Consider the following 14995-nt stretch of genomic DNA (forward strand, 5'->3'; position numbering starts at 1 on the left):
TTCCCCCATCATTGTTGATCCGATGATCCTGAACTAAAGGCTTAGCGGGGTAACAGCCTTTACTAAAGAAAGCCAAATATAAAGTATACAATCAAAGCAACATAATTAACAGGAAACAAAAATATTATCTTAAACATTTCAATAGAAGTCAGTACTATAAGAAGTCAAATATAAAATGCACGTTTAAAACTGCACAATTAACAAGAAAATAGCATATTGCATTGAACAAACCTGCTGTTGCTGCTACCAATGGTGGATGGCAGTTTATGGTGGACGGTGGTTGTGGAAACTCAGGCTCAGTGACCTGGGCCTGTACACTAAAAGACAGCCAAGATGGCATCTGCTCTCTTAAGCAGCCTCAGCTTTTGTAGCTAGAGTCAGTGAGGGCCCCACCCTCTTAGACCAGGTGGGAGAAGGCTTGCAAGGCAGGGAGCAGGTCTTCCAGGACTCACAGCCAAGATGGTCTCCTGGTCCCAAGCTGAATAGGGTTTGCACGCCAATACAAACACCTTGAATGGGCAGCCAGTACAATTCTGTCAATAGGAGCATACCATGGTGGCAATATTCTGCCCCAGTGAGCAGATGAGCTGCCACATTCTTCAGTAGTAGCTTCCAGATTAAGCTCACATAGAGCACTTTGCAGTCATCCAATCCAGTTGTTACAAGTGTGTGGATGGCAGTGATCAAGCTACCCCCATCCAGAATTAGCCATTGATTAGCTTACCAGCTAAAGTTGGTAAAAAGCAGTCCTAGCAATTGATGTCACCCAGACCTCTAGTGACAGAGATAGATCCAAAATTTAAAAAATCCTTCCAGTAGCACCTTAGAGACCAACTAAGTTTGTCATTGGTATGAGCTTTCGTGTGCATGCACACTTAAGCTCATACCAATGACAAACTTAGTTGGTCTCTAAGGTGCTACTGGAAGGAATGTTTTTATTTTGTTTCGACTACGGCACACCAACACGGCTACCTACCTATAACTAGAGATAGATCCAGTAACACACATATGCTACAAGCCTGTTCTTTCATATGCGAAGGAGGGTGGGGCAGCAAACTAAAAACCACACAAGACAAGCTGTCATTTGAGCATATGTGAGCCAAATCCTGACTTGTTCAGCAAATGATGGCTTGGTGTTACCGGTACTTAGGAACCAGACCAGTTTGTATACTGCATTTGAATGTTATGTGTCTTCAAATTAGCACTATACTTTTGGTTTAGGAAAGTGAGTTTAGTGTTGTTTTTAATTTTACATTTTTAACCCTCAGTGTAAAAATTACTGATAAAACTGGTAATCGCTACTAAGGGAGTTAACTGTGTATTGCAACCCTGCATTATATTCAAAATCATATCAGATTTACCCTTCCACTGTAATGAATTATTTTGGAATAATTCTACCACATGTATGGCGAGTCTGCACATAGAACTTCAGCTGTTTTTACGCCAAGGTCATCAGACAGTGACCTCCGAATACCATCTCCATCAGAAGTGAGGCTTACATCTACAAGGGAGAGGGTATTTTTGGTAGTTACAGACTGCCCTCCCTGGGAAGATATACCTGGCACCAACTTGTTTATTCTTTTAGTATCAGGAAAACAATGATTATTTCAGGCATTTTAAAACATTTGTATTGACTTTAAATTATTTCGCTATTAATTGCACTTTATTCCTGCCATTTGCTTTTCATTTTTGTAAACTGCGTTGCAGTCATTGGTAAAGGTGAACATATAAATGTTTTAGATAACTATAGTACCGGTAAATATCTGACAACTATTGAAGTAATTGGGATAGATAGATCATTATGGACCAACTTTGGGAGCATTTGAGCCATAGAGAATAATTATTCGGGTAGCAACTATAGCACTAGAGAGCGTGCTTTGCATGCAAAAGATTCCTGGTTTAAATCCTGGCATCTTCAGCTGAAAGGATCAGGTAGCAGGGCTAAAAAGGGCCTCTTATGTGAGCCCTTGGCTTTCTGCTGCTGATTGGAATAGACAGTGCTGTGTTGAAGACCGTCTGGTTCAGTGTAAGGCAGCTTCATAATCCACTCCCCTGTGTCCTGTGCTTATGGGTAGTCTTGCTTGATGTGTATTAAGTCATGAGCAGGCAACAGAAACACACTGGTGGGGGAGGAAGGAGTATTTTAGAGCCTAATGGGGTAAGACCCCACTCCCAAAGCAATCAGCTTTCAGGCACTGTGGAAGTACAGTATTGCTTGCCAATTGATGAAGTTAAAGGCAGTAGAACAGTCCAAGGCAGGCACAGGTCACCAACCAGAAGTAGGAAGTGTAGGCCAGGGCAGGTTCCAAAGCCAGCAATGACGGCTCCAAAAAGACAGAGGCAGGTGGCATCATCCTGTACAGCAAGGCGGGAGTTTGAGTTTTGGAAGGGAGCAGAAGAGAGCAGGGACTTGGTTTGGTTTCCGCAATCTGTAGCACAATTAAAAAAGGTAAAGGGACCCCTGACCATTAGGTCCAGTTGTGACTGACTCCAGGGTTGCGGCGCTCATCTTGCATTATTGGCCGAGGGAGCTGGTGTACAGCTTCCAGGTCATGTGGCCAGCATGACAAACCAGAGCAGCACACGGAAACGCTGTTTACCTTCCCACTGTATCGGTACCTATTTATCTACTTGCACTTTGACATGCTTTCGAACTGCTAGGTTGGCAGGAGTTGGGACTGAGCAACGGGAGCTCACTCCGTCACGGGGATTCGAACCACCGACCTTCTGATCAGCAAGCCCTAGGCTCTGTGGTTTAACCCACAGCGCAACTATCCTGTGACAAATCAGGTCTTAGCTTGAAAATATATATCTTGCAACCGCAAATAATAAGGCATGCTTTTTCTGTGTTGTCAGTGGCATCGTAACGGGGAGGTGGGGGAGTGGGCGGTGCTTCCCGGGTGCCATGTCTGGGGGGGTGACAAGAAGACACCCCGCAGGGGCTCACGGCGGCGGCACAAGCCGCCATCACACCGCTACAGCTGCATATGGAGGATCCTTCGTTCGCGGCTACAGCTTCGAGCAGAGGATCCCAGTGCCTGCGGCAAACCGCTATGTACAATGCATGTGCGGTGTAGCACACATGCACTGTACACAACGATGCCGCACATGCGCTGTACATAGCTCGAGCACCATACGGGCGGCGGTGGGATCTCTCCGTCGCCACTACAGCCACATGTAGAGGATCCTCCATTCGCAGCGGCGGCGGAGGGATCCCGGCACCGTTCGTACGGCGTTGGAACGGCGGCAGCAGCAAACCGCTATGTACCGTGCATGTGTGCCCTACATAGCAACACCCCGCCCTAGGTATCACAACGCCTTCGTTCGCCCCTGTGTGTTGCCTCCTTGCAGTAATGAACTACAGGCAGAGAATCGTAACAGAAATTCAGTCCGGACAAATTTTAGGGAGAAATGATCATAGATGGCATAGAGGCTTCTGTGGGGATCAATCTGGAGTCAACTGCCAAAAGATTTCTCCAGCAGAACTGAGACATGTATGATGAGTTCAGAAAATGGATTGGGATATGAATATATAGGCAGCAGGAGTAGTAGTTCAGGAAATAGACTAGACTGGAAAGAGCAGGAGGCACAAGGCAACAGGGAGTAGTGAAGTCGGATGGTTTTTCTGGAGCCAGTCAGACAGGAGGCTTCTTCAGAAAATACCGTTCCTTGCAAGCAGTGCCTTAGGGAGCAATCGTATGCTCAAGAAGCTGGCAGAAATCAATCTGGTGTAAACTCCTTTCAGGAGCAAGACTATGGCCAGGTGAGCCAGCCATAGCCTGTCAGAAGGAAAATAAGATTACAGAGTTGACTTAAACTACCCTTTTAGTTTGACTTAAACTACCCTTTTTCTCAAGTCACATGACTGAGCTGACAGTTAGGATCCAGCTTAAGTCCCCCCGCCTCCTGCCCAGTCCTGCCCCTGCCACTCCTTGGAACATCCCTTCTTTTGGGGACTTACACTGGCCTTGGCTCAGCTGGCTGAGCCCCAGCTGATCCAAGATGGGCAAGTTATAATGGCATATTTTTGACTGAACCCAACTGTGGTGGGAAGCTCCCAGCTCAGCCAGAAATCCACTGCATCCCATCAGATCATGCCATAGAATTACCTCTTTGTCCATGTTGTACAGTTGACAGAAGGCCAAGGCCATGAATTAAGGTTCTGTATAAAAAATTAACCAGCCCTGCTTTTTTCTATTTCTTTTGAATCTCTCCCAGCTTAGGAAGCTTAATGTCTAAATATCTGCGAAAACTGAGAAGGGAATTTATGGATTTGTGAACAAGGTTAAAAGGTAAAGGGACCCCTGACCATTAGGTCCACTTGTGGACGACTCTGGGGTTGCAGCACTCATCTCGCTTTACTGGCCGAGGGAGCCGGCGTACAGCTTCTGGGTCATGAGGCCAGCATGACTAAGCCGCTTCTGGCGAACCAGAGCAGCGCACGAAAATGCTGGTACCCATTTATCTATTTGCACTTTGATGTGCTTTCGAACTGCTAAGTTGGCATGACAGGGTTAATAAATGGAGCTAGAGATAGTATTTACATGAGCTGTTGATAGATGAAGATTTTATTCCAACTCTGTGGCACAAAGTACTGAAAATGCAGCATTCCATAACCATTTAGCTAATTTTATCTCTAGTTTTTAAAGTTATTAATTAACATTTGACTTGCCTCTCAGTAGTTGGTATACATGATATAGTTTTTATGTGTCTTATAATGCAAGAAGACGTTCCCAAATACGTTGTTGTAAAATGTTTGTTCCTCAAGGAAAGATAAAATAAAATAAATTAATTTTGTCAGTAAAACATTAAGCCAGTCATTATCCTACGTAGGTACTTCCAGCTGTTAGTAGAAAGCTTATGATACAAACCATTTTAAATAATCAGGAACTGATAATGGTTTTTAAATGCTCATAATAGCATTTAAACATCACACAGAGAGAAGCAACCAAGTTCAGCAGCAGTCATGCACTTGCCAATTTATGCCTGGTTTCAGGGCATTGTCATGCTATTTAATTTGATTTTGCATTTGATAATCTGCCTACAAGCCTTGGGAAATTCGTGATTCTCTACACGTCAGCATTCTAGTAACATTTAGGCAGCTGGGTGTTTTGTTTGTGGTTTAAATTTGATATACTGGTGTGTTTTCAGTGAGTAAGTTCAAAAAAATATTTTAAAAGGGGTGTATCCTTCTTCCTCAGCAGAAGGAGTCCTTCCATCAGAAGGGAACCTTTAAATTCATTACTTAAAAATACAAAAAGGAACACAGCCTGACAAATTGCTATTCACCCAGGTACCTTATGATGGCAGCTTTAAGATAGCAACCAGATGATTAAACTATTTATAATCAAGATAACCTTGGAAAGATTAATCATATGAACAAATTTTGTACCGTAGAGTGCAATCCTATGCATAAGAAAGATATGCTACTGGTGGATTAAACTCTGTGAGTTGCACTGTATCCTTGAATCCCAAACTGGGCTGGATCACTGAATGGATATTATCTTAGCTGGATTCAAGCCATGGGCTTTTCCATCCAATGGGAGGCTTTTGGCTCCATGGGAGGCTTTTTCCCCAAAAATAATTGCTGCACTGAGGAGGGAGGAGCTTAATGGTGTGACTGTGAGGGTGTGGGTAAATTGTGGGTATATGTGTGTGTACATGTGAATTTGTGTGCATGACACCCCCAGAGGCCTACCGTCCTGCCTCTGCCAGCAGCAGCTTCCGGCAAGATCTCACACACTCTGTCAGTTCTCTGCAGGATCTCATGAGATCTCACCATAACCCACTGCTGCCACTTTGCAGGTGCTGCCACACAACCCAGGTAAAGGAGACTTCATTGGGGCAGCAGCTTTCTGCTTCACCTCTAGCAGCGAAACAGGGCCCACCAAACATGGTTTATGGTACCTCTGTACCAGTGTTGGCAATGAGAAAATTGGCCTTCAGTCTAAAAAAGATTCAGTTTCTGTGTATTATATTGTATAATAATAATAATGCCCCCCTGCTGGCAAGGACAGTACAAAACAGGAAAAGGTGGTGGGTAAGAGAGAAAGAGGGACGCCACACTCATTTTTTATTTTAGTCCTGCCCAATATGGACTTTGATTCTGCCTACCACTGGCTCTGCCCCCAGTTCTTGCTGGCATCCTGCTCCCAACAGATTACCCCAAGAAAGGTGGCTCTCAGCCAAAAAAGGGTCCCTCACCTTTGATCTAATTGATCACTAGCTCTTGACAAAGACACCCAGATACCCCTGCAAAGCCCACTATATGATGATACTTAGAGTTTATATCTTTTTATCATGATTATCGGAAAATCTGATTAACTGAGCATGATGTTTCATGGCTAATAGCTGTTTGTAGTATTTGTCTGCCTGTTTTTACAGTTGCCTATGCAGGTAGCTCTCCTGTGACAGCTTTCTTTTGAAAGTCCTGAATTTGTTGCCAGTAATTGCACTGGTAACTATGACTTGTGAACAGAGGACAGCATCTAAAGATTTCATTTATTAGTTAGTGCCAACAAATGAAATTCAGACCCTTCCATCTCTTTGTCCTTGCTGCCATCTATTATTGTATCAATAAGCAAGAAAGCTATCATTTTTGCACAATTGTAGCTGTACACAGTAGCAAGTATGATTTGGATCCAGTTTCTTAGATTCCAGGACACAATTGAAAACGTGCCTTTCACATACAAAGATGAACATAGATTGCCTTTGTGAGATAATGTTTGTGAAGCACTTGGAGACTATACAGTGGATTAATAATGCCAAGTAGTATTTTAATTGTTTTATTACATATTACAGTAATAATTCTTATACATTATAAGTTTACAGTGTCATCTAGTTATCCAAAACTAGTGTTGAATATGAATACAGTTGCATACTCATCTGGTAACCACTTGCAATAATCTGTTCTGTAATACAGCCAGTCAGGATTTCAATGCACTTGCCCTGAAATACAGTCTTTCACTCTAGGAATTTACAGAAAGCATATTGCCAGTCTAACTGAGGAAGACCAGAATGTGTGGGTAATGGATATTAAACTGTCTTATCCATTCTTTTCAACTACTGTATAAAATTGATGCCAGGTTGAGTTGTGCAGCTTCACTTATTAGCAAACTTGAACTGTGAGATTTAAATGAATAAAATACACTAATATATGTATTTAAATTCTCATGTAAGTTCAGCAGCTCAAATCATTCCAGTGGCCTACCATGCAACGATGATTTGAAGGGTTGCACCTAAACCACAGAGCCTAGGGCTTGCTGATCAGAAGGTCGGCGGTTCGAATCCCTGTGACGGGGTGAGTTCCTGTTGCTCGGTCCCAGCTCCTGCCAACATAGCAGTTCGAAAGCACGTCAAAGTGCAAGTAGATAAATAGGGACCATTACAGCGGGAAGGTAAACGGCGTTCGCCAGAAGCGGCTTTGTCATGCTGGCCACATGACCTGGAAGCTCGGCCAATAATGCGAGATGAGCACGCAACCCCAGAGTCGGTCACAACTGGACCTAATGGTCAGGGGTCCCTTTACCTTTACCTTTACCACACTGAAACATTCCCATTTGGTGTTTACTATTAATCTCCGATAGTAGTTTCATTCAGTTTTTCAAGGTTGGAACTAACAACTTCAAATGTATTCTTTCCATACTGAAAATCGGTGGGTTTTATGATGTGTGGTTTAATACATACTTCCTAACCTTTACAGTTTCTATGGTAAAACATATTATATTTAGTATTACATTTAGAAGAATAACTGATTCTTTGGAACATAGTATAAATCTTTATTTTTGTTTTTTAACAACAGTTCAAATAGCCATCGTGTTTGGAGGAGATACTCTGGATCATATCTTCAACATGTGCCGGGGGAATTTTGATTTCCTAGCGCGACTTCCTGATCCATTGCTTTTGTACATCATTTCCTATTTGGATCTTGAAGATATTGCCAGACTTTCTCAAGTATCTCACAGATTTGAAACGGTAAATAAAGAAAAAGAAATATTTGAAATGTGTTCACTTGCAGTTTAGCTTCAACAAAGGCGAGTGCCTTTAGTTAGTGTCTGTCTAATGATTGTTCAGTCAAGTAAATCTATACCGGATGAATTACCAAAAAGTACCAAGGAGTGCTTAGGAACCGCTACAGCGGGAAGGTAAACGGCGTTTCCATGTGCTGCTCTGGTTTGCCAGAAGCAACCTGGAAGCTATACGCCGGCTCCCTCGGCCAATAATGCGAGATGAGCGCGCAACCCCAGAGTCGGTCACGACTGGACCTAATGGTCAGGGGTCCCTTTACCTTTACCAAGGAGTGCTAGTTATTGCAAGAGCATGGAAAGAAACATTTTGAGGGACTGGGGATATAGATTCTCTGGGCTCCTAGGGTGAAAAAGCTAACTCATTATGTGGTCAGCTTTATTGAACTGAGTTCATGCAGGAAAGTGCTTTGCTATATTCTTTATCTTAATACAGGTAGGTAGCCGTGTTGGTCTGATGCAGTCGAAATGAATTTAAAAATTGTCCAGTAGAACCTTAGAGACCAACTAAGTTTGTTCTGGGTATAAGCTTTCGTGTGCATGCACACTTCTTCAGATACATGCACACAAAAGCTTATACTCAGAACAAATTAGTTGGTGCTACTGGCCAATTTTATTTTATTTTTACTTTATCTTAATATTTATGCTTGACCCTTTTCTAGACACCTGTTCCTCCACCCTTCCTGCATTAGACCTCTGTGCCTTGAACATCCACCTCTTGAAGACAAACTTCATTGTATCTCTAGCTGTCATAAGATTTTGTTATCCTGCTAGATGAGATGTAATACATAATCGGAAATTCATTGCCTCCCTCAGTTATTTCTCTCAGCACGTGACAATTTCATGAAAACGATTGCACTCTGGTTTTAAATGCTTGCACATGACTGATTTAAACAAAACACCACCAGAGGGAGCTAATGCCTAATGCAGAAGAGAAATTCAAACAAGGGCATAGTTTTCTTGTATCATTTGGCAGCCATATAATCTTTCAACAGATTAATTACCTGATGTATGCATGTTCAAATAAGAAAGCATTGGGCAGCCCAAAGTATCTGGGATTCTGTATTTCATTATGCAATCTGAAAGCATTGCAGCAGATTTGTGGTGAGGGACATGATGACAGAGTAGTTCTTTCTGTAGATTATTTTAATATATCCTATATCATTTACAAAGTGCAATTCCAATCCATAATTTGGTTAAATGAAAAAGCATAAACAAAACTGAAGCATAGACAAAGGTGATTCAGTCCACCTGTGGTGGCAGAACAGCAAAGAAAAAAATATGCATTGAGTAAAGTAGCAGATTATTCCCATGCAATAATGTTTTAAAATGCAAGGGCATTATAGCTTGAAAGAATCTGTAGGTTGTTTAATCCAAAATAGGAAACACTACATACTGTAATTAACAACACTATAGAAAGTTAAGGTAGTGCAATATGCAGTCATTCATTTCTTTGGAAAATCTCCCATTATTACTGGAAATCAAGCAGCCAGCAGTAATTCAAATATTTGTTATCCTTCAAATAACTGTACAGTATTTTTAAAATGACACCTGGCTAATGTTTAAGGCTAATGATACCTTTTTGTTTCTTTTGCAAATAGTTATGCAACTCTGATAAACTATGGGAAATGATTGTAGGAAATTTATCGGGCAGAATTACTCCAGAAATGAGATCCCTGGCACAAGAGGTGGGCTGGAAGCAATTCTTCTTCACTAACAAGATTCAACTGCAGCTCCAACTCAGAAGAAGGCGACAGATGAAATCTGACTCAACAGATAGCCTGTCAGATTAAAGGAGTGCTTTTCCTAGCTGGTGGTAACAACTCTAATGTGTGTATTTGTTCCATAAATGTATTGCTTGAAATGTATTTTCTGGAAGAAGAAGAAAAATTCAGTTGCAGGTATACAATTAATGTGGGTCCTGCCTTGATGAACACTCATTATGAAGGTGTGCAAGAACAACTTTTTGGTTTCGTTATTTCATTTATTTTCATTGGGTAAAAAACTTCGTAAGTTTTGTTCATTTACAGTACATTTGTTTTCATTACTCCTGTTTTTGCATTGTCTTTATTTTGCTTTTTCTTAGGGGTTGGTTATGGAAACCACTTTGTAGCCTGCAATTTATTTTTCCAGAAAGACCTAGGCATAGTGTTAATCCAGGGAATTTGATGGTGGTAAGGGTAAGATAATATTAACTGCCACAAAAATGGACCCCCCGCGCCTGGGTGCAATTTTCCTTTAATAATGCATTGAAATGGCACAACATCCAGGGTATTCTGGGGAAATAAAATGGCTGCTGCCAGGAAGAAGCTGCTGAAAGCAAATGATGTTTCCTGTAGCCGCAGCTTAATTCACAAAGAAACAATTCCCTTTCATTTTGTAAAATATGAAACATCTATACATAGTTTGAGGGACCTCATTAACTAAAATATAATGTTCTTTTTTATATTAAAAAAGGTTGAATACTGTGTAAATATTTCTGAAGGCTTTTTTAATAGCCAAATGTTAAGCCCACTTTTTAACAAACAAAAGCATAAAGAACTGCATGGTCTGGAACAATGGTACTGCTCTCCCAATTTCCACCCTAAAACAGGAATATCCACTTGCAAGTCCAGAAAAGTATTATTTGCTCTAACCATGGCTACAGCTTTCAAGCTACCACTAATGTTTACAAAGGACTTGCAATGTTCTTACTTGGTGTTGTAATACTTTTAAGATTGTCCTAATATTCAACTGAAAACAAGATTAATATGATTTGGTGACTTTCTTCATCTTATATCTACCCTCTGCTCCAGTGTTTATGATACAGTTCAAAATGATATATAGTACATTTTCTGTTTTGTCATATTTTATAAAATGTGCTACTCAAAATTTAGGCCCTACAAGTATTTCACCTCCAGTTTGGCAGAAAAATAAAAATTAACTTTTTTTCAATAATGTTCAGATTTGCTTATGTCCTTAAACATAATTTGCTTAGGGTATACTTAATGACTTGGTTTCCTTGATTTTAGAAACAGTTGAACATTACGTATTAGAGTCTAAATCTTGTCTTAAATTATCAATAAGGGTTTTTTACAGTACATTTTAAAATACTGTGAAAATATTAAGTATTATAGTAACTTAGTCCAAATTGTGTCTTGAATGAACAATATTTTTAAATAAAGAACACTTACAGTCCAAATTGTGTCTTGAATGAACAATATTTTTAAATTAATGTATAATGTGAAAACATTTTCCTGTGCTTAGTGCTGTTCTGAAACAACCGATTTTTTTCCTGAACTGTGTTTTAATTTGGACTCTGCTGTTACATCAGAGGGATGCGGGTGGCGCTGTGGTCTAAACTACAGAGCCTAGGGCTTGCCAATTGGAAGGTCGGCGGTTCAAATCCCCACGACGGGGTGAGCCCCCGCTGTTCAGTCCCAGCTCCTGCCCACCTAGCAGTTCAAAAGCACAAAAAGTGCAAGTAGATAAATAGGTACTGCTCTGGCGGGAAGGTAAAGGGCGTTTCCGTGCACTGCTCTGGTTCACCAAAAGCGGCTTAGTCATGCTGTCCACATGACCCGGAAGCTGTCTGTGGACAAATGCTGGCTCCCTCGGCCTGTAGAGCGAGATGAGTACACAACCCCAGAGTCGTCTGCGAATGGACCCAATGGTCAGGGGTATCTTTACCTTTAATGTTACATCACAGATTTTCATTATTGCTTGACATAAACTGAAGGGTTCTCATGTAATTCAAGTATTATCATAAGTATGTATGCATAAACCTTTGAGATTGAAGCCTAAAGGGTGCAACTCTCCCCTAGTGCCAGCGAAGGCAGCCAAGCTCTGGTAAATGCCACTTACTTAAGAGCCCAGGCCCATCGCCTAGTTGTTGTGCTGGTTCCACTGAAACTACCGCAGCCAGTCTGGCCAGTCAAAACACTTCCAGCACCTTTTCCTTCTGAAAATGAGGGACAAGCCTTGCTAGTGACTGCTGCAACCAGTGGCTAATGAACGATGCAACTGACTTCCATTTCTAGACATGTCTGAGATTTACTACCGTGTTTCTCATATTATAAGACATGTCTTATATTAATTTTTTCCTCAAAAAAACACGACATGGCTTATTTTCGAGGGATGTCTTATTTTTTAATAAAGTGCACGCGGGCGCTGTTTGCCGGGCTTGTCAAGCCCAGCAAACAGCGCCCGCCGATCTTCGGTGACAGGCGGGGGTGGGGGGAGAGCGGAGAACGATCTCCGCTTCCCCCCCCACCCCCGCCTGTCACACAGCACAGGTCCGAAAATCGGCGGGCGCTGTTTGCCGGGCTTGTCAAGCCCAGCAAGGAGCGCCCGCCGATCTTCGGTGACAGGCGGGGGTGGGGGGAGAGCGGAGAACGATCTCCGCTTCTCCCCCACCCCTGCCTGTCACACAGCACAGGGCCGAAGATCGGCGGGCGCTGTTTGCCGGGCTTGTCAAGCCCAGCAAACAGCGCCCGCCGATCTTCGGTGACAGGCGGGGGTGGGGGGAGAGCGGAGAACGATCTCCGCTTTTCCCCCCACCCCGCCCGTCACACAGCACAGGGCCGAAGATCGGTGGGCGCTGTTTGCCGGGCTTGTCAAGCCCAGCAAGGAGCGCCCGCCGATCTTCGGTGACAGGCGGGGGTGGGGGGAGAGCGGAGCACGATCTCCGCTTCCCCCCCACCCCCGCCCGTCACACAGCACAGGGCCGAAGATCGGCGGGCGCTGTTTGCCGGGCTTGTCAAGCCCAGCAAACAGCGCCCGCCGATCTTCGGTGACAGGCGGGGGTGGGGGGAGAGCGGAGCACGATCTCCGCTTCCCCCCCACCCCCCGCCCGTCACACAGCACAGGGCCGAAGATCGGCGGGCGCTGTTTGCCGGGCTTGTCAAGCCCAGCAAACAGCGCCCGCCGATCTTCGGTGACAGGCGGGGGTGGGGGGAGAGCGGAGAACGATCTCCGCTTCCCCCCCACCCCCGCCTGTCACACAGCACAGGTCCAAATATCGGCGGGCGCTGTTTGCCGGGCTTGTCAAGCCCAGCAAGGAGCGCCCGCCGATCTTCGGTGACAGGCGGGGGTGGGGGGAGAGCGGAGAACGATCTCCGCTTCCCCCCACCCCTGCCTGTCACACAGCACAGGTCCGAAGATCGGCGGGCGCTGTTTCCCGGGCTTGTCAAGCCCAGCAAGGAGCGCCCGCCGATCTTCGGCTCTGTCCCCTGATGCGCTACGGCTCGGGGAAGCAGGCAGGGAGCTCCTGCTGGGTCCCGCGCCTTCGCCTCTCGCTCGGTCGGGGCTTTGCGATAGTGCTTATTTTCGGGGTATGTCTTATTTTTCACCAACCCTTTGAAATCCTGTCATGGCTTATTTTTTGGGGATGCCTTAAAATATGAGAAACACGGTAATATTCAGCTGCTGGTGTCAGAGATTTTTTTAAAAAAGGCTAGAGTTACAGACCATAGTGATCCTTCTTCAGTCCTTAATCACACTTCTGGTCTAAAGTTGAACGAGTTGTCCATTCTTGTTTCTAATGGTCTAATCTCTATAGTTGTCCCTAGTAGGGTGATTGTGCCGCTGCACGATTGCGAGCCAGTGTGCTGTAGTAGTTAAGAGCAGTGGACTCATAATCTGGTGGACCAGGTTTGCGTCCCCGCTCCTCCTTATACAGCTGCTGGGTGACCTTGGGCTAGTCACGTCACACTTCCCTGAAGTCTCTCAGCCTCACTCACCTCACATGTTTGTTGTGGGGAGGAAGGGAAAGGAGATTTGTTAGCCACTTTGAGACTCCTTAAGGGGAGTGAAAGGCAGGGTATCAAGTCAAAACTCCTACTCCTCCTCTTCTCCTTCTTTTGCAGCGCTGTGGGGTTGAGGATTGTGCTGCAAGTTACTAAAAAGTTTCATTATCATATAAATGTATATGACACAGAAGATACAACATTTTAGTAAGTATGGAAAAATGCTACTAACAGTAATGTGAACAAATAGAAAAATGAATTACAGTTTAAAGCAATAAACATCTGCATTTCATAAAATCAAATTTGTGTGAAGTCTCCATAAAATTACCGGTAGCATTCCAACAACAAAAGCTGTCATTGAAGTACATATTATCATTATTTCCCCTTTACTGCATTTTCTTAAGATCCCAGTGTTGCACTTACATATTTAAACAATAATTTGATTTACGCACAAAAAATAAGCACCCTTAATAAACTAGTTGAGAGATAGGAGCTCTCAAAACAGAGTAAATGATTGCAGTCACCAAACATTAGGCTGCTTCATTAACCCTCTTCACCACATCCAACATTAACCCTCTTCACCACATCCAAAGGAACATGTTCTGCAGGAGTTTCATGTAGAGGCCCATAAACATGTATCCTGGATGGTGCAATCCTAATAAAACCTCCCCTTCAGTTGTTTCAAGCACTACTACACGTTCCACATAATATCTGTACTGCATTGTTTAGTGTGACGGCACCTGCACTTTGGAACTCCCCGCCTATTGCAATAAAGCACCTGGCTTTGCTAGACTTTTTTCAGGCACCTGCTAAAAGCATTCTTCTTTAGGCAAGCATACCTAGATGGCTTGGGTTAGGATGCATCAGCCTCCCACCAGTGGAGAGTGCCCCTAATGGGGGTGGCTCTGCTGCAGTGGAATACCCACCTCCAGCCTAGTAGGCAGTAAGTTACCATCAGCAATGGCCAGCAGAAAGCTCCAAAAGTAGGGCATTATGGTGCCAGATCCACTCCCTCCCCCCCCCAAAGGCTGGATCCAAAAGCCAATGGAGAAATAGCTGCTCAGTTCCTCTAACCCCACTTTATGATTGCTGTGGTTTGTGTTCTCTTTCTTCTTTTTGAAAGGGAAGAATAGTGCAAATTCCATCTCCATTTGGAGTGCCAATGCTATACCTTACCCTAGGTAGGTCAGTGGTTCGCAGAGAGGCCTGGTAAAGCAGGGAGGCAATATTCCAAAGAGGGGCTGA

General features: G+C 43.6%; 1 protein-coding gene across 1 annotated transcript in view; it reads left to right on the top strand.

Annotated features, from left to right (window-relative positions):
* The window catches only part of FBXO36 (F-box protein 36), a 29729-nt gene extending 18524 nt beyond the window's left edge, over positions 1-11205 (top strand). The window contains exons 3-4 of the mRNA XM_035133972.3: positions 7802-7974; positions 9626-11205. Of these exons, the coding sequence (XP_034989863.2) occupies positions 7802-7974; positions 9626-9817 (365 nt within the window). The 3' untranslated portion in view covers positions 9818-11205. The remainder of the gene's footprint in view (positions 1-7801; positions 7975-9625) is intronic.
* The last annotated feature ends 3790 nt before the right edge of the window (positions 11206-14995 follow it).

This window comes from Zootoca vivipara, chromosome 5, assembly GCF_965207765.1.
Source record: "Zootoca vivipara chromosome 5, rZooViv2.hap1.1, whole genome shotgun sequence".
Lineage (NCBI taxonomy): Eukaryota > Metazoa > Chordata > Lepidosauria > Squamata > Lacertidae > Zootoca > Zootoca vivipara.